Source organism: Molothrus aeneus, unplaced genomic scaffold (assembly GCF_037042795.1).
Source record: "Molothrus aeneus isolate 106 unplaced genomic scaffold, BPBGC_Maene_1.0 scaffold_265, whole genome shotgun sequence".
In the NCBI taxonomy this organism is placed as follows: Eukaryota; Metazoa; Chordata; class Aves; order Passeriformes; family Icteridae; genus Molothrus; species Molothrus aeneus.
Window position 1 is genome coordinate 1 of NW_027098929.1, and position 27,721 is coordinate 27,721.

The 27,721-nt window shown below is 51.7% G+C and overlaps 1 protein-coding gene across 1 annotated transcript in view; it reads left to right on the forward strand.

Moving 5' to 3' along the window:
• The first annotated feature begins 1,642 nt into the window (after positions 1 to 1,642).
• Positions 1,643 to 27,721, forward strand: part of LOC136569830 (kinesin-like protein KIFC1) — a 41,522-nt gene continuing 15,443 nt past the window's right edge. Inside the window, exons 1-8 of the mRNA XM_066570191.1 lie at positions 1,643 to 1,774; positions 1,848 to 1,956; positions 3,972 to 4,016; positions 5,573 to 5,813; positions 11,487 to 11,664; positions 15,019 to 15,186; positions 19,699 to 19,827; positions 21,946 to 22,062. Of these exons, the coding sequence (XP_066426288.1) occupies positions 1,643 to 1,774; positions 1,848 to 1,956; positions 3,972 to 4,016; positions 5,573 to 5,813; positions 11,487 to 11,664; positions 15,019 to 15,186; positions 19,699 to 19,827; positions 21,946 to 22,062 (1,119 nt within the window). The remainder of the gene's footprint in view (positions 1,775 to 1,847; positions 1,957 to 3,971; positions 4,017 to 5,572; positions 5,814 to 11,486; positions 11,665 to 15,018; positions 15,187 to 19,698; positions 19,828 to 21,945; positions 22,063 to 27,721) is intronic.

Sequence of the window (27,721 nt, forward strand, 5' to 3'; positions counted from 1 at the left end):
GGCCGGGGGGGCACACGAGGGACGGCGGCACCGGGGACCCCCCCGGGACCCCCCCGGGACCCCCCCGGGACCCGCGCGGGGATGGGAGGGGGCGGGGCCAAGCCGAGACCCCAAAAACGCCCCCAAAATCCGCCCCCCCCCTTCCCCCACCCCCCCCCCCACCACCCGCAGCCGGGGGTGCCCCGCCGGGCTCAGGCCACGCCCATTGTGGCGCAGGCCACGCCCCCTTGACGCACCCGCAGCGAGCGCTGCAGAGGGTGGGGCCACGCCCACAACGTGTTTGGCCGCGCCCATGGCCACGCCCACTTAACAAGCAAGCGCCCGGCAGCCGCAGAGGCCACGCCCACCAGACTGAGGCCCGCGGGGATTTGGGGGAGAATTTCGGGGTTTTGGGGCGTTTGGGGGAATTTGGGGAGCCTGAGGAGGGATTTGGGAGGGCCTGGGGGCTTCTGAGGGGGTTTGGGGTGAGTTTGGGGAGTTTTGGGGGTGTCTGGGGGAGGTTTTGGGCGTTATTTGGGTGGATTTGGGGATGTTTTGAGTGAATTTAGGGAGGTTTTGGGTGGATTTTGGGATGCTTGGGGCGATTTGCGGTGGATTTGGGATGTTGTGGGTTGATTTAGAGAGGTTTGGGTGGATTTGGGGAGCTTTTGGTGGATTTGGGGATGTTTTGGGCAGATGTGGGGATGGTTTAGGTGGATTTTTGGGTGTTTGAGCGGATTTGGGGATGTTTAGGGCAGATTTTGGGATGTTTTGGATGAATTTAGGGAGGTTTTGAGTGGATTTGGGGATGTTTTGGGTGAATTTAGGGATGTTTTGGAGCAGATTTGGGGGTGTTTGGGTGGATTGGGGGATGTTTAGGGCGAATTTAAGAAGGTTTGGGCGGATTTGAAGATATTGGGGGTTATTTTGGGTAGATTTAGGGATAGTTTGGGTGGATTTGGGGATATTTTGGGGGAATTTGGGGAGCTTTGAGCAGATTTAGGGATATTTAAGGCAGATTTGGTAATGTTTTGGGCGGATCTGGGGATATTTTTGGTGGATTTGGGGATATTATAGATGGATTTGGGGACATTTTGGGCAGATTTGGGGATGTTTTTGGTGGATTTGGGGGTATTTTGGGAGAATTTAGGGATATTTGGGAGGATTTGGTGATGTTTTGGGTGGATTTGCGAATATTTGAGTGGATTTAGGAATATTTTAGATAGATTTGGGGATATTATTGGTGAATTGGGGAATAGTTTGGGTGAATTTAGGGATATTTTAGATGGATTTGGGGATACTTGGGTAAATTTGGGGATGTTCGGGCTCTGTGGGCGGGGCTTGACTCAGACCACGCCCCCTCCCCAACAACCAAAACAACTCCGTGCCTTACATGGCCACGCCCATTGTATAAACCACGCCCCCTCACCTCTCAGCCAATCCCCGCCCTCTCCCACCACACAAGCCCCGCCCCCTCAGCCGTTACCCCTTGGCGGGCGAACCTCCACCCTCCCTGACCCCGCCCCGCGCTCCCATTGGCTCTCCCCGCTCCCGCCTCGCTTTCCCATTGGCCAAACCCCACGGGGGGCGGGCCCGCCCCTCCCACCTCGCCCCGCCATTGGCCCCACTGTGCGCGCGGCGGTTTGAAGGCGCGCGGGACAAGATGGCGGCGCCGCCTCAGGCCGGTCCCGCAGCGCTCCCGGGGCCGCGCCCGGGGCTCTCGCGGCTGCCGGTGGCCCGGGGCAAGGAGAAGCGGGCCCCGTCCGAGGGGCCGCCCGCCGCTCCTCCCCAGCAGGTGCGGAGGGAGCGCTCCCCGCGCGGGCTCGGCCCGGCCCTGCCCGCGCCTGACGCCGTTTGTCCCCTGACAGAAACGATCGCGGACCGGGCTCGGGCCCGGAGCTGCCAAGGCCGCGCCCAAGGCCCCGCTCAGGGCCCCGCTGCGAACGCTGGGCCCCGCCGCGGCCGCGGGGAAGAACGGTACGGGGGGAAGCGGGGGCACGGAGCGGAGAGCGGGGCTCCTAAAGGGGATTTGGGGGCAGTTAATGGGGTTTGGGGGCATTTAATGGGGAGCTGGGGGGGTTTAATGGGGGTCTGGGGCAGTTCAAGGGGATTGGGGGGGGTTAATGGGGATTTGGGGGCAGGTAAAGGGGATTTGGGGGCAGTTAATGGGGTTTGGGGGCAGTTAATGGGGAGCTGGGGGGGTCTAATGGGGCTCTGGGGCAGTTCAAGGGGATTTGGGGGGGGTTAATGAGGATTTGGGGCAGTTAAAGGGGATTTGGGGGGTCTAATGGGGGTCTGGGGCAGTTCAAGGGGATTTGGGGGCAGTTAATGGGGTTTGGGGGCAGGTAAAGGGGATTTGGGGGCAGGTAAAGGGGATTTGGGGGAATTGAGAGGGGCTATGGTGCAGTTAAAGGGGATTTTAGGGGATTTGGGGGCATTTAATGGGGTTTGGGGGGGTCTAATGGGGTTTGGGGGCAGGTAGAGGGGATTTGGGGAGGTTTAATGGGATTTGGGGGCATTTAATGGGGTTTGGGGGCATTTAATGGGGTTTGGGAGCATTTAATGGGGATCTGGGGGGGTTTAATGGGGGTCGGGGGCATTTAATGGGGGTCTGGGGCAGGTAAAGGGGATTTGGGGGCATTTAATGGGGGTCTAGGGTGGTTAAAGGGGATTTGGGGGCATTTAATGGGGTTTGGGGGCATTTAAAGGGGATTTGGGGGCATTTAATGGGGGTCTAGGGTGGTTAAAGGGGATTTGGGGGCATTTAATGGGGTTTGGGGGCATTTAATGGGGTCTGTGGTAGTTAAAGGGGATTTAGGGGTTCTCGAGGGGTTTTGGGGGCAGTTAAAGGGGATCTTAGGGGATTTAATGGGGGTCTGGGGCAGTTAAAGGGGATTTGGGGGCATTGAGAGGGGCTATGGTGCAGTTAAAGGGGATTTTAGGGGATTTGGGGGACTTAAAGGGGATTTGGGGCAGTTAAAGGGGATTTTGGGGGCATTTATTGCAGGTCTGGGGCAATTCAAGGGGATTTGGGGGCATTTAATGGGGTCTGGGGCAGGTAAAAGGGGCCTGGGGGGATTTAGAGGGCATTTTGGGGCAGGTAAAGGGGATTTAGGGGATTTAGAGGGCATTTTGGGGCAGATGAAAGGGATTTAGGGGATTTAGAGGGACATTTGGGGCAGGTAAAGGGGATTCAGGGGTTCTAGAGGGGTTTTGGGGGCAGTTCAAGGGGATTTGGGGGATTTAGTGGGGTCTGGGGGCATTTGGGGCAGTTGAAGGGGCTTTGGGGACATTTGGGGGATTTAAAGGGGCTTTGGGGAGGGGGCTCAGTGTGGCCTGGGGGGTGTCAGGGGGTTCAAACCCCCCCAATGTCCCCAATGTCCCCAATGTTCCCAATGTCCCCCCAATGTCCCCAATGTCCCCAATGTGTCCCCAATGTCCCCAATGTGTCCCCAATGTGTCCCCAATGTCCCCAATGTGTCCCCAATGTCCCCAATGTCCCCAATGTCCCCAATGTGTCCCCAATGTCCCCCCAATGTCCCCAATGTCCCCAATGTGTCCCCAATGTCCCCAATGTGTCCCCAATGTCCCCCCAATGTCCCCAATGTGTCCCCAATGTGTCCCCAATGTCCCCAATGTCCCCAATGTCCCCAATGTGTCCCCAATGTCCCCCCAATGTCCCCAATGTGTCCCCAATGTGTCCCCAATGTGTCCCCAATGTGTCCCCAATGTCCCCAATGTCCCCAATGTCCCCTCAGTGTCCCCAATGTCCCCCCAATGTCCCCCCAATGTGTCCCCAATGTCCCCAATGTGTCCCCAATGTCCCCCCAATGTCCCCCCAATGTGTCCCCAATGTCCCCAATGTGTCCCCAATGTGTCCCCAATGTCCCCAGTGTCCCCCAATGTCCCCAATGTCCCCAATGTGTCCCCAATGTGTCCCCAATGTCCCCAATGTCCCCCCAATGTCCCCAATGTGTCCCCAATGTCCCCAGATGGCCCTCGGAAGGCGGCGTCAGTGGCAGCTGCTCCTCGGGCAGGTGAGACCTGAGAGCCCCCGGTGTCCCCGGGACCCCTCCCCAGTGTCCCCAGGACCCCTCCCAGTGTCCCCAGGACCCCTCCCAATGTCCCCAGGACCCCTCCCAATGTCCCCAGGACCCCTCCCAATGTCCCCAGGACCCCTCCCAGTGTCCCCAGTGTCCCCAGTGTCCCCAGGACCCCTCCCCAATGTCCCCAATGTCCCCAGTGTCCCCAGGACCCCTCCCAGTGTCCCCAGTGTCCCCAAGCCCCTCCCAAAGTCCCCAAACTCCCCTCCAATGTCCCCACTCTGCATCCCAATGTCCCCACTCTGCATCCCAATGTCCCCAGTCCCCTCTGGGTGTCCCCACTCCCCTCTGGATGTTCCCAAACCCCCCTGAATGTCCCCAATTCCCTCCAGGTGTCCCAAAACCCCCCTGGATGTCCCCAAATCCCCTCAGAATGTCCCCAATCCCCCCTGGATGTCCCCAACCCCCTCTGGGTGTCCCCAAATCCCCTCAGAATGTCCCCAATCCCCTTTGTCCCTCCTCAGGCTCAGCCACGAGCACGGCGAGCTCCAAGGGCACCAAGTCCCTTCTCCAATGTCCCCAAACCCCTCTGGGTGTCCCCAATCCCCCCTGGATGTCCCCAATCCCCTCAGAATGTCCCCAATCCCCCCTGGGTGTCCCCAATCCCCTCTGGGTGTCCCCAATCCCCCCTGGATGTCCCCACTCCCCTCTGGATGTCCCCAATCCCCTCAGAATGTCCCCAAATCCCCTCTGGATGTCCCCAAATCCCCTCTGGATGTCCCCAATCCCCTTTGTTGCCCCCCAGGCTCAGCCACGAGCACGGCGAGCTCCAAGGGCACCAAGTCCCTTCTCCAATGTCCCCAATCCCCTCTGGATGTCCCCAATCCCCCCTGGATGTCCCCAAACCCCTCTGGATGTCCCCAATCACCTCAGAATGTCCCCAATCCCCTCTGGACGTCCCCAATCCCTTCTCCAATGTCCCCAAACCCCTCAGAATGTCCCCAATCCCCTCCACGTGTCCCCAGATCCCCTCCAGGTGTCCCCAAATCCCCTCAGAATGTCCCCAACCCCCCCTGGATGTCCCCAATCCCCTCTGGATGTCCCCAATCCCTTCTCCAATGTCCCCACTCCCCTCTGGATGTCCCCAATCACCTCAGAATGTCCCCAATCCCCTCTGGATGTCCCCAATCCCCCCTGGATGTCCCCAATCCCCTCAGAATGTCCCCAATCCCCTCTGGATGTCCCCAATCCCCTCTGGGTGTCCCCAATCCCCTCTGGGTGTCCCCAATCCCCTCAGAATGTCCCCAATCCCCCCTGGATGTCCCCAAACCCCCCTGGATGTCCCCAATCCCCTCAGAATGTCCCCAATCCCCTCTGGATGTCCCCAATCCCCTCAGAATGTCCCCAATCCCCTCAGAATGTCCCCAAATCCCCTCAGAATGTCCCCAAATCCCCTCAGAATGTCCCCAATCCCCCCTGGATGTCCCCAATCCCCTCAGAATGTCCCCAAATCCCCTCAGAATGTCCCCAATCCCCTTTGTCCCCCCCAGGCTCAGCCACGAGCACGGCGAGCTCCAAGGGCGCCCCCAAGCGGCCGCCCTGGGACCTGCGGGGGCAGCTCGGGGACCTGCGGGAGGCGCTGGGCCGGGCCCAGGAGCGGCTGCAGGGCCTGGACGGCGAGAAAAGGGAACTGGAGAGCGGCAACCGAGCCCTGAGAGAGCGGCTGCAGCAGCTGCAGAGGGAGCTGGGCGAGAGGGAGAGCCGGGAGAGCAGCCTGTGCACCAGGGTCGGGTGAGAAACGCGCCTAAATCTGCTAAAAACTGCACCTAAATCCACTGAAACCTGCCCAAAAACCCATCAAACCTGCCCCAAATCCATCAAACCTGCCCCAAACCCATCAAACCTGCCCCAAATGCATCAGAAACTGCCCCAAACGCACCCACATCCCCCTGCTGAGGGAGATGGGAGAGAGGGAGAGCAGCCTGTGCACCAGGGTCGGGTGAGAAATGGGCCTAAATGTGCCTAAATCTGCTTAAAACTGCACCTAAATCTGGTAAAAACTGCACCTAAGTCCACTGAAACCTGCCCCAAATCCATCAAAACCTGCCCCAAATCCATCAAAACCTGCCCCAAATCCATCAAACCTGCCCCAAATCCATCAAACCTGCCCCAAATCCATCAAACCTGCCCCAAACACACCCACATCCCCCTGCTGAGGGAGAGCAGCCTGTGCACCAGGGTCGGGTGAGAAACACGCCTAAATGTGCCTAAATCTGCTAAAAACTGCACCTAAATCCACTGAAACCTGCCCCAAAAACCCATCAAACCTGCCCCAAATGCATCAAACCTGCCCCAAATCCATCAAAAACTGCACCAAAATCCATCAAAACCTGCCCCAAATCCATCAAAACCTGCCCCAAATGCATCAAAACCTGCCCCAAATGCATCAAAACCTGCCCCAAACGCACCCACATCCCCCTGCTGGGTGAGAGGGAGAGCCGGGAGAGCAGCCTGTGCACCAGGGTCGGGTGAGAAATGGGCCTAAATGTGCCTAAATCTGCACCTAAATCCACTGAAACCTGCCCAAAAACCCATCAAACCTGCCCCAAATCCATCAAAACCTGCCCCAAATCCATCAAACCTGCCCCAAATCCACTGAAACCTGCACAAAAATCCATCAAAACCTGCCCCAAATCCATCAAACCTGCCCCAAACGCACCCACATCCCCCTGCAGAGGGAGCTGGGAGAGAGGGAGAGCAGCCTGTGCCCCAGGGTCGGGTGAGAAATGGGTCTAAATGTGCCTAAATCTGCTAAAAACTGCACCTAAATCTGCTTAAAACTGCCCCAAATGCATCAAACCTGCCCCAAACGCACCCACATCCCCCTGCTGGGCAAGAGGCAGAGCAGGGAGAGCAGCCTGTGCACCTAAATCCCCTGAAACCTGCACCAAAATCCATCAAAAAATGCCCCAAATCCATCAAAAACTGCCCCAAATCCCCTGGAACCTGCACCTAAATCCATCAAAACCTGCCCCAAATCCGTCAAACCTGCCCCAAACGCACCCACATCCCCCTGCTGAGGGAGAGCAGCCTCTGCACCAGGGTCAGGTGAGAAACGCGCCTAAATCTGCTTAAAACTGCACCTAAATCCATCAAAACCTGCACAAAAATCCACTGAAACCTGCCCCAAATGCATCAAAACTTCCCCAAATGCATCAAAACCTGCCCCAAATCCATCAAAACCTGCCCCAAATCCACTGAAACTGCCCTAAATCCATCAAAACCTGCCCCAAATCCATCAAACCTGCCCCAAATCCACTAAAACCTGCACAAAAATCCATCAAAACCTGCACCAAATCCATCAAAACCTGCCCCAAACACACCCACATCCCCCTGCTGAGGGAGAGCAGCCTGTGCACCAGGGTCGGGTGAGAAATGTGCCTAAATCTGCTAAAAATCCACTGAAAACTGCTCTAAATCCATCCAGACTGCCCCAAGTCCATCAAAACCTGACCAAAATCCTGACAAACTGCACCAAAATCCATCCAAATGGCCCCAAAATCAATCAAAAGCTGACCAAAATCCATCAAACTGCCCCAAAATCCTCCAAAACCTGACCAAAATCCATCAAACTGCCCCAAAATCCTCCAAATCCTGACCAAAATCCTGATAAACTACACCAAAATTCATCAAAACCTGACCAAAATCCTTCAAAACTACCTCAAAATCAAAGCCTGGAAAAAAATATGCTTAAAATTCTCCCACAATGCATTAAAACCTGACCAAAATCCATCCAAACTGCCCCAAAATCCACTAAAACCTGACCAAAATCCATCTTAAGTGCCCCAAAACCCATCCAAACTGCCCCAAAATCCATCAAAACCTGGAAAAATCCACTTAAAACTGCCTCACAATCCATCCAAACTGCCCCAAAATCCTCCAAACCTGACCAAAATCCATCCAAACTGCCCCAAAATCCTCCAAACCTGACCAAAATCCATCCAAAGTGCCCCAAAATCCACCAAAACCTGACTAAAATCCATCAAACTGCCCCAAAATCCATCAAAACCTGACCAAAATCCATCTAAACTGCCCCAAAATCATCCAAACTGCCCCAAAATCCATCGAAAGTGCCCCCAAATCCTCCAAACTGCACCAAAATCCATCTAAAGTGCCCCCAAATCCTCCAAACCTGACTAAAATCCATCCAAACTGCCCCAAAATCCATCAAAACCTGGAAAAATCCACTTAAAACCGTTCCACAATCCATCCAAAGTGCCCCAAAATCCATCAAACTGCCCCCAAATCAATCAAAACCTGACCAAAATCCACCCAAACTGCCCCAGAATCATCCAAACCTGACCAGAATCCATCTTAAGTGCCCCAAAATCCATTAAAACCTGACTAAAACCCCTCTAAACTGCCCCAAAATCCATCAAAACCTGGAAAAATCTACTTAAAACTGCCTCACAATCCATCCAAACTGCCCCAAAATCATCCAAACCTGACCAAAATCCACCCAAACTGTCCCAAAATCAATTAAAACCAGACTAAAATCCATCCAAAGTGCCCCAAAACCTGACTAAAACCCCTCCAAAGTGCCCCAAAATCCATCAAAACCTGGAAAAATCCACTTAAAACTGCCTCACAATCCATCCAAACTGTCCCAAAATCCTCCAAACCTGACCAAAATCCACCCAAACCACCCCAAAATCCATCAAAACTTGACAAAAATCCATCAAACTGCCCCAAAATCCTCCAAATCTGACCGAAATCCTGATAAACTGCCCCAAAATCCACCAAACCTGACTAAAATCCATCCAAAGTGCCCCAAAATCCACCAAAACCTGACTAAAATCCATCAAACTGCCCCAAAATCCACCAAAACCTGACTAAAATCCATCAAACTGCCCCAAAATCCACCAAAACCTGACTAAAATCCCTCAAACTGCCCCAAAATCCATCAAAACCTGACCAAAATCCATCTAAACTGCCCCAAAATCATCCAAACCTGACCAAAATCCATCTAAAGTGCCCCAAAATCCACCAAACCTGACCAAAATCCATCCAAAGTGCCCCAAAATCCACCAAAACCTGACTAAAATCCATCAAACTGCCCCAAAATCCACCAAAACCTGACTAAAATCCATCAAACTGCCCCAAAATCCACCAAAACCTGACTAAAATCCCTCAAACTGCCCCAAAATCCATCAAAACCTGACCAAAATCCATCTAAACTGCCCCAAAATCATCCAAACCTGACCAAAATCCATCTAAAGTGCCCCAAAATCCACCAAAACCTGACTAAAATCCATCTAAAGTGCCCCAAAATCATCCAAACCTGCCTAAAATCCATCAAACTGCCCCAAAATCCACCAAAACCCCTACAAAGTGCCCCAAAATCCACCAAAACCCCTCCAAAGTGCCCCAAATTCCCCTCGTGAGGGAGCACAGGTGCTGTGAGAGCAGCCTCAGCTCCAGAGTTGGGTGAGGAATGCACCAAAATCCATCAAAAATGCACCCAAATCCATCAAAAATGCACCAAAATCCATCAAAACTGTCCCAAATCCCTAAAAATCCTGCTCTGGAGGGAGTGGGAATGCTGAGAAAATAAAAATCCCTTAAAATCCCTCTAAAGATCCCTCCTGATATTCCCTAAAACCTTCCTGAGAAATTCCTAATTCACCTCAAATTCACCCAAAATCCTCAAAAGGTGGTTTTTCCTAGATCTACTCAAGATCCCTTCAAAATTTCTCTAAAAGCCTTCAAAAGATCCTGGAATTCCCCAAAAGTCCCCCAAATTATCCCACATTTCCCCCAAATTTTCCTTTGAAATTTGAGATTCCCGAAATTCCTTCAGAACCCTTTGGAAAATCCCTGAATAGCCCCAAAATTGCCTCAGCCATTTTGAAAATCCCTGAAATTTCCCTGAACTGCTTCAAACTCCCTCAAGATCCCCAAAATTCCCTCAGAACCCTTTGGAAAATCCCTGAAATTTCCACAAATCCCCTCAAAACCCCTGAAGATCCCCAAAATCCCCTCAGAACACTTCTGGAAATCCCTGAAATTTCCCTGAATTGCTCTAAAACGCCTCAAGATCCCCAAAATTTCCTCAGAACACTTCTGAAAATCCCTGAAATTTCCCAAAATCCCCATAATTCCCTCAGAACCCTTTGGAAATTCCTGAAATTTCCACAAATTGATCCAAACTCCCTCAAGATCCCCAAAATTTCCTCAGAACCCTTTGGGAAATCCCAGAAAATTCCCCAAATCCCCTCAAAACCCCGGAAGATCCCCAAAATCCCCTCAGAACTCTTTGGAAAATCCCTGAAATTTCCACAAATATCCTCAAAACCCCTCAGGATCCCCAATATTCCCTCAGAACCCTTCAGGAAATCCCTGAAATTTCCTGAATCCCCTCAAGATCCCCAATATTCCCTCAGAACCCTTCAGGAAATCCCCAAAATTTCCTGAATCCCCTCAAGATCCCCAATATTTCCCTCAGAACCCTTCAGGAAATCCCTGAAATTTCCTGAATCCCCTCAAGATCCCCAATATTCCCTCAGAACCCTTCAGGAAATCCCTGAAATTTCCTGAATCCCCTCATGATCTCCAATATTCCCTCAGAACCCTTCAGGAAATCCCTGAAATTTCCTGAATCCCCTCATGATCTCCAATATTCCCTCAGAACCCTTCAGGAAATCCCTGAAATTTCCTGAATCCCCTCATGATCTCCAATATTCCCTCAGAACCCTTCAGGAAATCCCTGAAATTTCCTGAATCCCCTCAAGATCCCCAATATTTCCCTCAGAACCCTTCAGGAAATCCCCGAAATTTCCTGAATCCCCTCATGATCTCCAATATTCCCTCAGAACCCTTCAGGAAATCCCCGAAATTTCCTGAATCCCCTCAAGATCCCCAATATTCCCTCAGAACCCTTCAGGAAATCCCCGAAATTTCCTGAATCCCCTCAAGATCCCCAATATTCCCCTCAGAACCCTTCCGGAAATCCCTGAAATTTCCTGAATCCCCTCATGATCTCCAATATTCCCTCAGAACCCTTCAGGAAATCCCTGAAATTTCCTGAATCCCCTCATGATCTCCAATATTTCCCTCAGAACCCTTCAGGAAATCCCCGAAATTTCCTGAATCCCCTCAAGATCCCCAATATTCCCTCAGAACCCTTCAGGAAATCCCTGAAATTTCCTGAATCCCCTCAAGATCCCCAATATTTCCCTCAGAACCCTTCAGGAAATCCCCGAAATTTCCTGAATCCCCTCATGATCTCCAATATTCCCTCAGAACCCTTCAGGAAATCCCCGAAATTTCCTGAATCCCCTCATGATCTCCAAAAGTCCCTCAGAACCCTCCTGAAAACTCCCCAAATCCCTCAAGAAACTCACCTGAAACGCCTCGAACTGCCCTAAAATCCCCGATTTTCTGGGATTGCCCCGTTTCCCACAGCTCCCTGGAGCTGGAGGTGTCTCAGTGCCGTGAGGAGCTGGAGCAGAGCCGGGGCCGGGTGGAGGCTCTGGAGGCCGAGGAGCGGCGGCTGCAGGAGCAGGAGCAGCAGCGGCGGCAGGAGAGGGACGAGGCCCTGGGCCGGGCACAGGCGCTGTCGGAGCAGCTGGAGAACACTGGGGTAGGGCCCCCAATTCCTGAGAAATCCCTGAAAAAACGGGAATTTTGGAGCCGTTTTGAGCTTTCCCATCTGGAATCCATTGGGGGGGGGTAAAAAATGGCGGGAAGCTGTGAGGGGAAAATCCGCCAGGGGGCGCCAAAAAGGGCGGGAAAATGAGGGGTTGGCACCAATTTGGGTTTTTTTTTGCACCAAAATCACTCTGAAAGTGCCTTGAAATGTGGGGGAAATGGGAATTTTCACCAATCCAGCTGCTTCTGTCTCCAAAATCCCTCAAGGGTTCCTGAACATGTGCAAAACCCTGGGATTTTGGAGCTGTTTTGTTGCTCTCTGACCTCAAATCCTCCAGGGGGCACCAAAAAAGGAGGGGAAATGTGGGGTTTGCGCCAATTCCGGCTTTCTTGGGGTCAGAATCCTTCAGGGGAACCTCAAAACTTGGCAAAGGTGGGAATTTTCACTAATTCAGCTGCTTTTGCACCCAAAATCCCTCAGGGGGTGCTTCAGAATCCACAAAAAACCCGGGAATTTGGAGCTGTTTTGTTGTTCCAGAGGCCCCAGAAAGTGGCAGGAAAATGAGGGTTTGTGGCAATTCCGGCTTTTTGGTGTCAGAAATTCTTCAGAGGTACCCCTCACAATGTGGGGAAAATAGGAATTTTCACCAATTCAGCTGCTTTTGCAACCAAAATCCTTCTGGGTGCTTCAAAATTAATGAAAAATTGGGATTTTAGAGCTGTTCAGTCACTCTCCAGGCTGAAAGCCACCACGAGTGCCAGAAAAGGTTGAAAAAATGAGGGATTTGGGTCAATTCCGGATTTTTTGGTGTCAGAATTTCTCAGGGAAAAATGTGGGGAAAATCGTGAAAAAATGAGAATTTTGCACCCGAAATCCTCAAGGTGTTCAAAATGTGGGGGAAAAAAGGGAATTTGAATCATTTTTGCTGTGTTTCAACTCAAAATCCGCTAGGGGGCGCCAAAAAAGGCGGGAAACGAGGGCTTTGCCTGGATTGTGGCAAAATCCCTCAGAAAACGCCTCCAAATATGGGAATTTTAACCCCAAATTCCTTGGGGAATGCCAGAAAATCTGCAAAATATGAGGAAAACTGGGATTTTATTGCGAGTTTCTCTACTGAGCACCAGAAAACGCCTCAAAATATGGGAATTTTAACCCCAAATTCCTTGGGGAATGTCAGAAAATCTGCAAAATATGAGGAAAACCGGGGCTTTTTGGCGAGTTTCTCTCCTGAGCAGCTGAAAAGGCTCAGAAACAATGGGCAAATGTGGGTGCCAAATGTTGGGAAAAAAGGGAATTTGAATCATTTTTGCTGTGTTTCAACTCAAAATCCGCTAGGGGACGCCAAAAAAGGCGGGAAACGAGGGCTTTGCCTGGATTGTGGCAAAACCCCTCAGAAAACGCCTCAGAATATGGGAATTTTAACCCCAAATTCCTTGGGGAATGTGAAAAAAGCCAATCACTTGCTTTTAAATTTTTAAAAGTTTAACAGTAATAAAATGGTTATAAAAATTGTAATACAATTAGAGTAATAATAATTTGGGCAATTTTAATTAGGACAATATGAGACAATAAAGACAAAGAGTTACAGATGTCCGGGTATCTTTCTCTGGGCAGCACGAGCCCGATAAAGGACCCACATTAACAGAGGATTAACCCTTATAAACAACAGCCTGTTGCATATTCATGCACTTCATACATGATGCATAAATTCCATTCAAATACAGGATTCTGTATTCTGGTCATCATCAACTTCTTCTGTGAATCCTAACAGTGCCTTCAAGATGGGAAGAAGTTCATTTCTTCTGATAAGAGGGCCATAAATTCTTTTTCTCTGAAAGATTCAGGTGTCCTGGGGCTGCTCTCTGGTGCGAGTGCCTCATTCCTTTCTTCAAAAAATCCCGCTAACATAGTTCTTATTTTAACTACAAAAGTTACCTTTGAATTACAAAACTACATTTATCATATTATTAAAATTTTAATACAGTACTACTAATCAATACATCAAAATACAGATGGTAAATAATTGTGTAGAGCCATATAACATGCACTTTTCACAGAGAATATCAGAAAATCTGCAAAATATGAGGAAAACCGGGATTTTTTTTTTGTGAGTTTCTCTCCTGAGCGGCTGAAAAGGCTCAGAAGCCTGGGGGGAATTGGGGATTTTGAGGGTTTTTGGCTGAAGGCTCAGAAGCTTGGGGGAATTGGGGATTCTGAGGGTTTTTTGCAGAAGGTTCAGAATCGAGGGGGGAATTGGGGATTGTGAGGATTTTTTGCAGAATGCTCAGAAGCTTTGTGGAATTGGGGGGGATTTTGAGGGTTTTTTGCAGAAGGCTCAGAAGCTTTGTGGAATTGGGGGGGATTTTGAGGGTTTTTTGCAGATGGCTCAGAAGCAAGGGGGGTTCTGAGGATTTTGGTTTTTTTTTTGCTGAAGGCTCAGAAGCTTGGGGGAATTGGGGATTTTGAGGGTTTTTGGCAGAAGGCTCAGATGGGAGGGAGAATTGGGGATTTTGAGGGTTTTTTGCTGAAGGCTCAGAAGCTTTGTGGACTTGGGGGGGATTCTGAGGGTTTTTTTCAGAATGCTCAGAAGTGAGGGGGGATCTGGGGATTTTGAGGGTTTTTTGCAGAAGGCTCAGGAGCTTTGGGGTATTGGGGATTCTGAGGGTTTTCTGCAGAATGCTCAGAAGCTTTGTGGAATTGGCGGGGATTTTGAGGGTTTTTTTGCAGAAGGCTCAGAAGCTTGGGGGAATTGGGGGGGATTTTAAGGGTTTTCTGCAGAATGCTCAGAATCTTTGTGGAACTGGGGGGGATTCTGAGGGTTTTCTGTAGAATGCTCAGAAGCTTGGGGGAATTGGGGGGGATTCTGAGGGTTTTCTGTAGAAGGCTCAGAAGCTTGGGGGAATTGGGGGGGATTTTGAGGGTTTTTTGCCAAAGGCTCAGAAGCTTGGGGGTATTGGGGGGGATTCTGAGGTTTTTTTGCCAAAGGCTCAGAAGCAAGGGGGGTTCTGAGGATTTTGGGGTTTTTTTGCTGAAGGCTCAGAAGCTTGGGGGAATTGGGGGGGATTTTGAGGGTTTTTTTCAGAATGCTCAGAATCGAGGGGGTATTGGGGGGGATTTTGAGGTTTTTTTGCAGAATGCTCAGGATCTTTGTGGAACTGGGGGGGGGATTCTGAGGGTTTTCTGCAGAAGGCTCAGAAGCTTGGGGGTACTGGGGGGGATTTTGAGGGTTTTTTGCCAAAGGCTCAGAAGCAAGGGGGAATTGGGGATTCTGAGGGTTTTTGGCAGAATGCTCAGAAGCTTTGTGGAACTGGGGGTGATTCTGAGTTTCTTTGCCTTTCCCCGCAGGCCCAGCTGCAGCAGGCGCAGCAGCAGCTGCAGGAGCAGCTGGAGCAGGTGGCGGCGCTGCGCGAGCTCGAGGCCTCGCAGCGGGCGCTGCTGGCCGAGCACGAGGAGCGCATCCACCTGCTGGAGATGGAGCGGCGCCGCCTGCACAACGACATCCAGGAGCTCCGGGTACGGCTTGGGGTGTTGTGTTCTGGGAGGGGAGGGACTGAGGGGGGAGGCCTCAATGGGGGAATCCCTTTTTTTTGGGGGGTTTTCCTGTTTGGGAATATCTGCGTGTTCTGCGTGAGAGGAAACCCTCAGTTCATGAGGGGGGAGACACCTGGGATCAGGCCCAATGACTGAATCACGATTTTTTGGGGTTTTTCCAGGGGAATATCTGTGTGTTCTGTGTGAGAGGAGACCCCCAGGACTGTCCCTGAGGGCTGAATCCCATTTTTGTGGGGTTTTCTCAGGGAAATATCTGCGTGTTCTGTGTGAGGGGAGACCCTCAGTTCATGAGGGGGGAGACACCTGGGATCAGGCTCAATGACTGAATCACGATTTTTTGGGTTTTTCCAGGGGAATATCTGTGTGTTCTGTGTGAGAGGAGACCCCCAGGACTGTCCCTGAGGGCTGAATCCCATTTTTGTGGGGTTTTTCCAAGAGAATATCTGCGTGTTCTGTGTGAGGGGAAACCCTCAGTTCATGAGGGGGGAGACACCTGGGATCAGGCCCAATGACTGAATCACGATTTTTTGGGGTTTTTCCAGGGGAATATCTGTGTGTTCTGTGTGAGAGGAGACCCCCAGGACTGTCCCTGAGGGCTGAATCCCATTTTTGTGGGGTTTTTCCAGGAGAATATCTGCCTGTTCTGTGTGAGGGGAGACCCTCAGTTCATGAGGGGGGAGACACCTGGGATCAGGTCCAATGAGTGAATCACGATTTTTTTTGGGTTTTTCCAGGGGAATATCTGCATGTTTTGTGTGAAGGGAGACCCTGAGACTACCCTTGAGGGCTGAATCCCATTTTTGTGGGGTTTTTCCAGGAAAACGTCTGCGTGTTCTGTGTGAGGGGAGTCCCCCTGTTCCTGAGCAGGGAGACACCATGGACCAGGCCCAATGACTGAACCCCAAGTTTTTAGGGGTTTTTCAGGGAAATGTCTGTGTGTTCTGTGTGAGGGGAGACCCTGGGACTGCTCCCAAGGGCTGAATCCCATTTTTGTGGAGTTTTCTCAGGGAAATATCTGCGTGTTCTGCATGAGGGGAAACCCTCAGTTCATGAGGGGGGAGACACCATGGACCAGGCCCAATGACTGAACCCCAAGTTTTTAAGGGTTTTTCAGGGAAATGTCTGCATGTTCTCTGTGAGGGGAGACCCTGGGATTACCCTTGAGGGCTGAATCCGGATTTTGTGGGGTTTTTCAGGAAAACAACTGCACATTCTGTGTGAGGAGAGACCACTGGTTCCTGAGGGGGGAGACCCCCAGAACCAGGCCCAATGACTAAATCATGTTTTTTGGGTTTTTCCAGGGGAATATCTGTGTGTTCTGTGTGAGGGGAGACCCTGGGGCTGCTCCCAAGGGCTGAATCCCATTTTTGTGGGGTTTTTCCAGGAAAACATCTGCGTGTTCTGTGTGAGGGGAGATCCCCTGTTCCTGAGGGGGGAGACACCTGCGATCAGGCCCAGTGACTGAATCCCAATTTTTTGGGGGTTTTCCAAGGAAATATCCACATGATCTCTGTGAGGGGAGACCCTGGGACTGCCCCTGAGGGCTGAATCCCATTTTTGTGGAGTTTTGTCGGGGACATATCTGCGTGTTCTGTGTGAGGGCAGAGCCCCAGTTCCTGAGGGGAGAGACCCCAGGATCAGGCCCAATTGACTGAATCCAAATATTTTGGGATTTTCCAGGGGAATATCTGTGTGTTCTGTGTGAAGGGAGACCCAGGGACTGTCCCTGAGGGCTGAATCCCATTTTTGTGGGGTTTTTCCAGGAAAACGTCTGCGTGTTCTGTGTGAGGGGAGTCCCCCTGTTCCTGAGCAGGGAGACACCATGGACCAGGCCCAATGACTGAACCCCAAGTTTTTAGGGGTTTTTCAGGGAAATGTCTGTGTGTTCTGTGTGAGGGGAGACCCTGGGACTGCTACCAAGGGCTGAATCCCATTTTTGTGGAGTTTTCTCAGGGAAATATCTGCGTGTTCTGCATGAGGGGAAACCCTCAGTTCATGAGGGGGGAGACACCATGGACCAGGCCCAATGACTGAACCCCAAGTTTTTAGGGGTTTTTCAGGGAAATGTCTGTGTGTTCTGTGTGAGGGGAGACCCTGGGACTGCTCCCAAGGGCTGAATCCCATTTTTGTGGAGTTTTCTCAGGGAAATATCTGCGTGTTCTGCCTGAGGGGAGACCCTCGGTTCATGAGGGGGGAGACACCTGGGATCAGGCCCAACGACTGATTCATGTTTTTTGGGGTTTTTCAGGGAAATGTCTGTGTGTTCTGTGTGAGGGGAGACCCTGGGACTGCTACCAAGGGCTGAATCCCATTTTTGTGGAGTTTTCTCAGGGAAATATCTGCGTGTTCTGCATGAGGGGAAACCCTCAGTTCATGAGGGGGGAGACACCATGGACCAGGCCCAATGACTGAACCCCAAGTTTTTAGGGGTTTTTCAGGGAAATGTCTGTGTGTTCTGTGTGAGGGGAGACCCTGGGACTGCTCCCAAGGGCTGAATCCCATTTTTGTGGAGTTTTCTCAGGGAAATATCTGCGTGTTCTGTGTGAGGGGAGTCCCCCTGTTCCTGAGCAGGGAGACACCATGGACCAGGCCCAACGACTGATTCATGTTTTTTGGGGTTTTTCAGGGGAATATCTGTGTGTTCTGTGTGAGGGGAAACCCTGGGGCTGCTCCCAAGGGCTGAATCCCATTTTTGTGGAGTTTTCTCAGGGAAATATCTGCGTGTTCTGCATGAGGGGAGACCCTCGGTTCATGGGGGGGGAGACACCTGGGATCAGGCCCAATGACTGAACCCCAAGTTTTTAGGGGTTTTTCAGGGAAATGTCTGTGTGTTCTGTGTGAGGGGAGACCCTGGGACTACCCTTGAGGGCTGAATCCCATTTTTGTGGGGTTTTTCCAGGAAAACGTCTGCGTGTTCTGTGTGAGGGGAGACCACTGGTTCCTGAGTGGGGAGACACCCTGGAACCAGGGCCAATGACTAAATCACGTTTTTTGGGGTTTTCCAGGGGAATGTCTGTGTGTTCTGTGTGAGGGGAGACCCTGGGACTGTCCCTGAGGGCTGAATCCCATTTCTGTGGGGTTTTCTCAGGGGAATATCTGCCTGTTCTGTGTGAGGGGAGATCCCCTGTTCCTGAGGGCAGACAGACCCCCTGGACCAGGCCCAATGTCTGAATCCCAATTTTTTGGGGTTTTCCAGGGGAACACCCATTAATACCACGCCTCAATCCCATTTATTTTTTATTTCCCAGGGTCACACCCATTAATCCCACCCCTCAATCCCATTTACATTTTTCTTTTCCCACCAATCCCATCCCTCAATCCCATTTATATTTTGGTTTCCCACCAACCCCAGCCCTCATTCCCGTTGTTATTTTGATTTCCCAGGGTCACACCCCTGAATCCAGTGCCTCAATCCCGTTGTTATTTTGGTTTCCCACCAATCCCACCCCTAATTCCTGCTGTTATTTTGATTCCCAGGGTCACACCCACCAATCCCACCCCTCATTCCCGTGCTGTTATTTGCTTTCCCACCAATCCCACCCCTCATTCCCGTGCTGTTATTTTGCTTTCCCACCAATCCCACCCCTCATTCCCTTGTTGTTATTTGCTTTCCCACCAATCCCACTCCTCAATCCCATTTATATTTTTGTTTCCCCACCAATCCCAGCCCTCATTCCCGTTGTTATTTTGCTTTCCCACCAATCCCACCCCTCATTCCTGCTGTTATTTTGATTCCCAGGGTCACACCCACCAATCCCACCCCTCATTCCCTTGTTGTTATTTTGCTTTCCCACCAATCCCACCCCTCATTCCCGTTGTTATTTTGCTCTCCCACCAATCCCACCCCTCATTCCCTTGCTGTTATTTTGATCTCCCACCAATCCCACCCCTCATTCCCTTGCTGTTATTTTGATCTCCCACCAATCCCAGCCCTCATTCCCTTGCTGTTATTTGCTTTCCCAGCAATCCCACCCCTCATTCCCTTGCTGTTATTTTGCTTTCCCACCAATCCCACCCCTCATTCCCGTGCTGTTATTGTGGTTCCCCACCAATCCCAGCCCTCATTCCCATTTATATTTTTGTTTCCCCACCAATCCCACCCCTCATTCCCGTTGTTATTTGCTTTCCCACCAATCCCACCCCTCATTCCCGTGCTGTTATTTGCTTTTCCACCAACCCCAGCCCTCATTCCCGTTGTTATTTTGATTTCCCAGGGTCACACCCCTGAATCCAGTGCCTCATTCCCTTGCTGTTATTTGATTTCCCACCAATCCCACCCCTCAATCCCATTTATATTTTTGTTTCCCCACCAATCCCAGCCCTCAATCCCGTTGTTATTGTGGTTCCCCACCAATCCCAGCCCTCAATCCCGTTGTTATTGTGGTTCCCCACCAATCCCACCCCTCATTCCCGCTGTTATTTGCTCTCCCAGCAATCCCAGCCCTCACTCCCGCGCTGTTGTTTCATTCCCAGGGGAACATCCGCGTGTTCTGCCGCGTGCGGCCGCTGCTGCCCGAGGAGCGCGAGCGCCAGCGGGGGCTGCCCCACCTGCACTTCCCCCCGCAGGACGCGCGCAGCCTGGTGCTCACCCGGCCCGACGACGTCAGTGCCCGGCTCCGAGCGCGCCCCTCTGCACCCCAGAACGGCTCTGGCCCCTTCCCAAACCCCTTTGGCCTCTTCCCAAACCCCTTTGGCCTCTTCCCAAAACCCCTTTGGCCTCTTCCCAAAACCCCTTTTTCTCTTCCCAAAACCCCTTTTTCTCTTCCCAAAACCCCTTTTGTCTTCCCAAAACCCCTTTGGCCTCCCAAAACCCCTTTTGCCTTCCCAAAACCCCTTTTCCCTCTCCCAAAACCCCTTTTGCCTTCCCAAACCCCTTTTGCCTTCCAAAACCCCTTTTGCCTCCCAAAACCCCTTTTGCCTTCCCAAAACCCCTTTTGCCTCCCAAAACCCATTTTGCCTTCCCAAAACCCCTTTTGCCTTCCAAAACCCCTTTTTCTCTTCCCAAAACCCCTTTTCCCCCTCCCAAAACCCCTTTTTCTCTTCCCAAAACCCCTTTTGCCTCCCAAAACCCCTTTTGTCTTCCCAAAACCCCTTTTGTCTTCCCAAAACCCCTTTTGTCTTCCCAAAACCCCTTTTCCCCTCCTCAAAACCCCTTTTTCTCTTCCCAAACCCCATTATTTTTGCCCCAAATCTCCATTATTTTGCCCCAAACCCATTTTTTTTGCCCCAAATCTCCCTGGTTTTGCCCAATTTCCCGTTTTTTTGCCCCAAATCTCCATTTCTTTGCCCAAACCCCATTATTTTGCCCCAAATCTCCATTTCTTTGCCACAAACCCCATTATTTTTCCCCATATCTCCATTTGTTTGCCCAATTCCCCATTTTTTTGCCCCATATCTCCATTTTTTTGCCCCAAATCTCCATTTGTTTGCCCAAATCTCCCTGTTTTTTTGCCCAATTCCCCATTTTTTTGCCCCAAATCTCCCTGTTTTTACCCAATTTCCTGTTTTTTTGCCCCAAATCTCCATTATTTTGCCCCAAACCCATTTTTTTTGCCCCAAATCTCTATTTGTTTGCCCAATTTCCTGTTTTTTTGCCCCAAATCTCCATTTTTTTGCCCAATTCCCCATTTTTTGCCCCAAATCTCCCTGTTTTTACCCAATTTGCTGGTTTTTTGCCCCAAATCTCCATTATTTTGCCCCAAACCCATTTTTTTGCCCCAAATCTCTATTTGTTTGCCCAATTTCCTATTTTTTTCCCCAAATCTCCATTTGTTTGCCCAATTCCCCATTTTTTTGCCCCAAATCTCCCTGTTTTTACCCAATTTGCTGGTTTTTTGCCCCAAATCTCCATTTGTTTGCCCCAAACCCCATTATTTTGCCCCAAATCTCCCTGGTTTTGCCCAATTTCCCGTTTTTTTGCCCCAAATCTCCATTTTTTTGCCCAATTTCCCATTTTTTTGCTCCAAATCTCCCTGTTTTTACCCAATTCCCCATTTTTTGCCCCAAATCTCCCTGGTTTTGCCCAATTTCCTGGTTTTTTGCCCCAAATCTCCATTTTTTGCCCAATTTCCCATTTTTTTGCCCCAAATCTCCCTGTTTTTGCCCAATTCCCCATTTTTTTGCCCCAAATCTCCCTGTTTTTGCCCAATTCCCCATTTTTTACCCCAAATCTTCATTTGTTTGCCCAATTTCCTGTTTTTTTGCCCCAAATCTCCATTATTTTGCCCCAAACCCCATTTTTTTGCCCCAAATCTCTATTTGTTTGCCCAATTTCCTGGTTTTTTGCCCCAAATCTCCATTTGTTTGCCCAATTTCCTATTTTTTTTCCCCAAATCTCCATTTGTTTGCCCAATTCCCCATTTTTTTGCCCCAAATCTCCCTGGTTTTGCCCAATTCCCCGGTTTTTTGCCCCAAATCTCTATTTGTTTGCCCAATTTCCTGTTTTTTTCCCCAAATCTCCATTATTTTGCCCCAATCCCCAATTTTTTGCCCCAAATCTCCATTATTTTGCCCCAATCCCCAATTTTTTGCCCCAAATCTCCATTTCTTTGCCCAATTCCCCATTTTTTTGCCCCAAATCTCCATTATTTTGCCCCAATTCCCCATTATTTTGCCCCAAATCTCCATTTCTTTGCCCAATTCCCCATTTGTTTGCCCCAAATCTCCATTTTTTGCCCAATTTCCCGTTTTTTCGCCCCAAATGTTCCGTTTCCCCCGCAGTCTCAGGTGGGCCGGGAGCGGCGGGCGGAGCTGCGCTACGACTTCAGCTTCGACCGCGTCTTCCCGCCCGGGGCCTCGCAGCAGGAGATCTTCAGGGAGATCCAGCTGCTGGTGCAGGTGTGTGCATCCCAAAATCCCCAAAATCCCACCCAAAATCCCACCCAAAATCCCACCCAAAATCCCACCCAGAGCATCCCAGCAGATCTTCAGGCAGATCCAGCTGCTGGTGCAGGTGTGTGCATCCCAGAAATCCCAAAAATCCCACCCAAAATCCCACCCAAATCCCACCCAAATCCCGCCAGTGGGTTCACAACAGGAGATCTTCAGGGAGATGCAGCTGCTGGTGCAGGTGTGTGCATCCCAAAAACCCCAAAATCCCACCCAAAATCCCACCCAGGGCCTCACAAAAGGAGAGCTTCAGGCAGATCCAGCTGCTGGTGCAGGTGTGTGCATCCCAAAATCCCCAAAATCCCACCCAAATCCCACCCAAAATCCCAGCCAGGGCCTCACAACAGGGGAGCTTCAGGGAGATCCAGCTCCTGGTGCAGGTGTGTGCATCCCAGAAATCCCAAAAATCCCAAAATCCCACCCAAATCCCACCCAGGGCCTCCCAACAGGAGAGCTTCAGGGAGATCCAGCTGCTGGTGCAGGTGTGTGCATCCCAAAATCCCCAAAATCCCACCCAAATCCCACCCAAATCCCACCCAGAGCATCCCAGCAGATCTTCAAGGAGATCCAGCTCCTGGTGCAGGTGTGTGCATCCCAGAAACCCCAAAATCCCCAAAATCCCACCCAAAATCACACCCAAAATCCCACCCAGGGCCTCACAACAGGAGAGCTTCAGGGAGATCCAGCTCCTGGTGCAGGTGTGTGCATCCCAAAAACCCCAAAATCCCACCCAAATCCCACCCAAAATCCCAGCCAGGGCCTCACAACAGGAGATATTCCAGGAGATCCAGCTGCTGGTGCAGGTGTGTGCCCCAAAAACCCCAAAATCCCACCCAAATCCCACCCAAAATCACACCCAGGGCCTCACAACAGGAGATATTCCAGGAGATCCAGCTGCTGGTGCAGGTGTGTGCCCCAAAAACCCCAAATCCCACCCAAAATCCCACCCAAATCCCACCCAGGGCCTCACAACAGGGGAGCTTCAGGGAGATCCAGCTGCTGGTGCAGGTGTGTGCATCCCAAAATCCCCAAATCCCACCCAAAATCCCACCCAAATCCCACCCAAAATCCCACCCAAGGCCTCACAACAGAAGAGTTCAGGCAGATCCAGCTCCTGGTGCAGGTGTGTGCATCCCAAAAACCCCAAAATCCCAAAATCCCACCCAAAATCCCACCCAAAATCCCAGCCAGGGCCTCACAACAGGAGATCTTCAGGGAGATCCAGCTGCTGGTGCAGGTGTGTGCATCCCAGAAACCCCAAAATCCCACCCAAAATCCCACCCAGGGCCTCACAACAGGAGATATTCCAGGAGATCCAGCTGCTGGTGCAGGTGTGTGCCCCAAAAACCCCAAAATCCCACCCAAATCCCACCCAGGGCCTCACAACAGGAGAGCTTCAGGGAGATCCAGCTGCTGGTGCAGGTGTGTGCCCCAAAAACCCCAAATCCCACCCAAAATCCCACCCAAATCCCACCCAAATCCCACCCAAAATCCCACCCAGGGCCTCACAACAGGAGATCTTCAGGGAGATCCAGCTGCTGGTGCAGGTGTGTGCATCCCAAAAATCCCAAAATCCCACCCAAATCCCACCCAAAATCCCACCCAGGGCCTCGCAGCAGGAGAGTTCAGGCAGATCCAGCTGCTGGTGCAGGTGTGTGCATCCCAAAAACCCCAAATCCCACCCAAATCCCACCCAAAATCCCACCCAGAGCATCCCAGCAGATCTTCAGGGAGATCCAGCTCCTGGTGCAGGTGTGTGCATCCCATAAATCCCAAAAATCCCAAAATCCCACCCAAATCCCACCCAAATCCCACCAGTGAGTTCACAACAGGAGAGCTTCAGGGAGATCCAGCTGCTGGTGCAAGTCAGTGCCCCAAAAATCCCCCAAAAACCCCAAAATCCCACCCAAATCCCACCCAGGGCCTCACAACAGGGGAGCTTCAGGCAGATCCAGCTGCTGGTGCAGGTGTGTGCCCCAAAAACCCCAAATCCCACCCAAAATCCCACCCAAATCCCACCCAAATCCCACCCAAAATCCCACCCAAGGCCTCACAACAGGAGAGTTCAGGCAGATCCAGCTCCTGGTGCAGGTGTGTGCATCCCATAAATCCCAAAAATCCCAAAATCCCACCCAAATCCCACCCAAATCCCACCCAGGGCCTCACAACAGGAGAGCTTCAGGGAGATGCAGCTGCTGGTGCAGGTGTGTGCATCCCAGAAATCCCAAAATCCCACCCAAATCCCACCCAAATCCCACCCAGAGCGTCCCAGCAGATCTTCAAGGAGATCCAGCTGCTGGTGCAGGTGTGTGCATCCCAAAAACCCCAAAATCCCACCCAAAATCCCACCCAAAATCACACCCAAAATCCCAGCCAGGGCCTCACAACAGGAGAGTTCAGGGAGATCCAGCTGCTGGTGCAGGTGGGTGCATCCCAGAAATCCCAAAAATCCCAAAATCCCACCCAAATCCCACCAGTGGCTCCACAACAGGAGAGCCTCAGGGAGATCCAGCTGCTGGTGCAGGTGTGTGCCCCAAAAACCCCAAATCCCACCCAAAATCCCACCCAAAATCCCACCCAGAGCATCCCAGCAGATCTTCAAGGAGATCCAGCTGCTGGTGCAGGTGTGTGCATCCCAAAAATCCCAAAAATCCCAAAATCCCACCCAAATCCCACCCAAATCCCACCCAAGGCCTCACAACAGGAGAGCTTCAGGCAGATCCAGCTGCTGGTGCAAGTCAGTGCCCCAAAATCCCCAAAATCCCACCCAAATCCCACCCAAATCCCACCCAGGGCCTCACAACAGGGGAGCTTCCGGGAGATTCCGCTGCTGGTGCAGGTGTGTGCATCCCAAAATCCCCAAAATCCCACCCAAAATCCCACCCAAATCCCACCCAAATCCCACCCAAATCCCACCCAGGGCCTCACAACAGGAGAGCTTCAGGCAGATCCAGCTGCTGGTGCAGGTGGGTGCATCCCAGAAATGCCAAAAATCTCCACCTGGATCCCAAAAATCCCAAAATCTCCACCTGGATCCCAAAATCCCCAAAATTCCACCCAAATCCAGCTCAATTTTCCCCAAATCCAACCCCAAATCCCACCCGGAGCCTCCCAACAGGAGAGTTCAGGGAGATCCAGCTGCTGGTGCAGGTGGGTGCCCCAAAATCCCACCCAAATCCCACCCAAAATCCCACCCAGGGCCTCACAACAGGAGAGCTTCAGGCAGATCCAGCTGCTGGTGCAGGTGTGTGCATCCCAAAAACCCCAAAATCCCACCCAAAATCCCACCCAAATCCCACCCAAATCCCACCCAAATCCCACCCAGGGCCTCACAACAGGAGAGCTTCAGGCAGATCCAGCTGCTGGTGCAGGTGGGTGCATCCCAGAAATGCCAAAAATCTCCACCTGGATCCCAAAAATCCCAAAATCTCCACCTGGATCCCAAAATCCCCAAAATTCCACCCAAATCCAGCTCAATTTTCCCCAAATCCAACCCCAAATCCCACCCGGAGCCTCCCAACAGGAGAGTTCAGGGAGATCCAGCTGCTGGTGCAGGTGGGTGCATCCCAGAAATCCCAAAAATCCCAAAATCCCACCCAAATCCCACCCAGGGCCTCACAACAGGAGAGTTCAGGGAGATCCAGCTGCTGGTGCAGGTGTGTGCCCCAAAAACCCCAAAATCCCACCCAAAATCCCACCCAAATCCCACCCAAATCCCACCCAAATCCCTGGACGGGTCAATGTTCCCTGTGCCCATCCCAAACCCTCTTGAGCGTTCCCAAATCCCTCTGAACCATTCCCAACCCCTCTGAATTCCGGAATTTTCTTTCCCAGCTGGCCCTGGACGGGTCAATGTTCCCTGTGCCCATTCCCAAACCCCTCCTGCTCATCCCAAATCCCCCTAAATTCTGGAATTTTCTTTCCCTGGACGTGTCAATGTTCCCTGTGCCCATCCCAAACCTCCCTGACCGTTCCCAAATCCCTCTGAACCATTCCCAACCCCTCTGAATTCTGGAATTTTCTTTCCCATTCAGCCCTGGACAGGTCAATGTTCCCTGTGCCCATTCCCAATTCTGCAATTCCCATTCCCCAACCCCTCTGAATTCTGGAATTTTCTTTCCCAGTCAGCCCTGGACGTGTCAATGTTCCCTGTGCCCATTCCCAATTCTGCAATTCCCATTCCCAACCCCTCTGAATTCTGGAATTTTCTTTCCCATTCAGCCCTGGACGTGTCAATGTTCCCTGTGCCCATTCCCAATTCTGTAATTCCCATTCCCAACCCCCCTGAATTCCGGAATTTTCTTTCCCAGTCGGCCCTGGACGGGTACCCCGTGTGCATCTTCGCCTACGGGCAGACGGGCAGCGGCAAGACCTTCACCATGGAGGGTCCTGTGCCCCTGGCACCCCCGAATTCTGGGGGATGATCCCTGGCAATGAATGGCCTGAGCGCTCCCAAACCCCTGAATCCCGAATTCCCAAACCCCTCTGAGCCTTCCCAAAGCCCTTGGAGCGCTCCCAAACCCCCCTGACCATCCCAAAGCCCCTGAATTCCCAAAATCCTGTTCCCAGCTGGCCCTGGACGTGTCAATGTCCCCTGTGCCCATTCCCAATTCTGCAATTCCCATTCCCAACCCCTCTGAATTCCGGAATTTTCTTTCCCATTCAGCCCTGGACAGGTCAATGTTCCCTGTGCCCATTCCCAATTCTGCAATTCCCATTCCCAAACCCCTCTGAATTCCAGAATTTTCTTTCCCATTCAGCCCTGGACAGGTCAATGTTCTCTGTGCCCATTCCCAAACCCCCCCTGGCCATCCCAAACCCCCTGAATTCCGGAATTTTCTTTCCCAGTCGGCCCTGGACGTGTCAATGTTCCCTGTGCCCATTCCCAATTCTGCAATTCCCATTCCCAACCCCTCTGAATTCTGGAATTTTCTTTCCCAGCTGGTCCTGGACATGTCAATGTTCCCTGTGCCCATTCCCAAACCCCTCTGAGTGTTCCTAAATCCCCTAAATCCCCATTCCAGTCGGCCCTGGATGGGTCAATGTTCCCTGTGCCCATCCCAAACCTCCCTGACCGTTCCCAAATCCCTCTGAACCATTCCCAAATCCCCCTGAATTCCGGAATTTTCTTTCCCAGTCGGCCCTGGACGTGTCAATGTTCTCTGTGCCCATTCCCAATTCTGCAATTGCCATTCCCAAACCCCCTGAATTCCGGAATTTTCTTTCCCAGCTGGTCCTGGACGTGTCAATGTTCCCTTTGACCATTCCCAAAGCCCTCTGAGTGTTCCTAAATCCCCTAAATCCCCATTCCAGTCAGCCCTGGACGGGTCAATGTTCCCTGTGCCCATTCCCAATTCTGCAATTCCCATTCCCCAACCCCTCTGAATTCTGGAATTTTCTTTCCCATTCAGCCCTGGACGTGTCAATGTTCCCTGTGCCCATTCCCAAACCCCTCTGAGTGTTCCTAAATCCCCTAAATCCCCATTCCAGCTGGCCCTGGACGGGTCAATGTTCCCTGTGCCCATCCCAAACCTCCCTGACCGTTCCCAAATCCCTCTGAACCATTCCCAAACCCCCCTGAATTCCAGAATTTTCTTTCCCAGTCAGC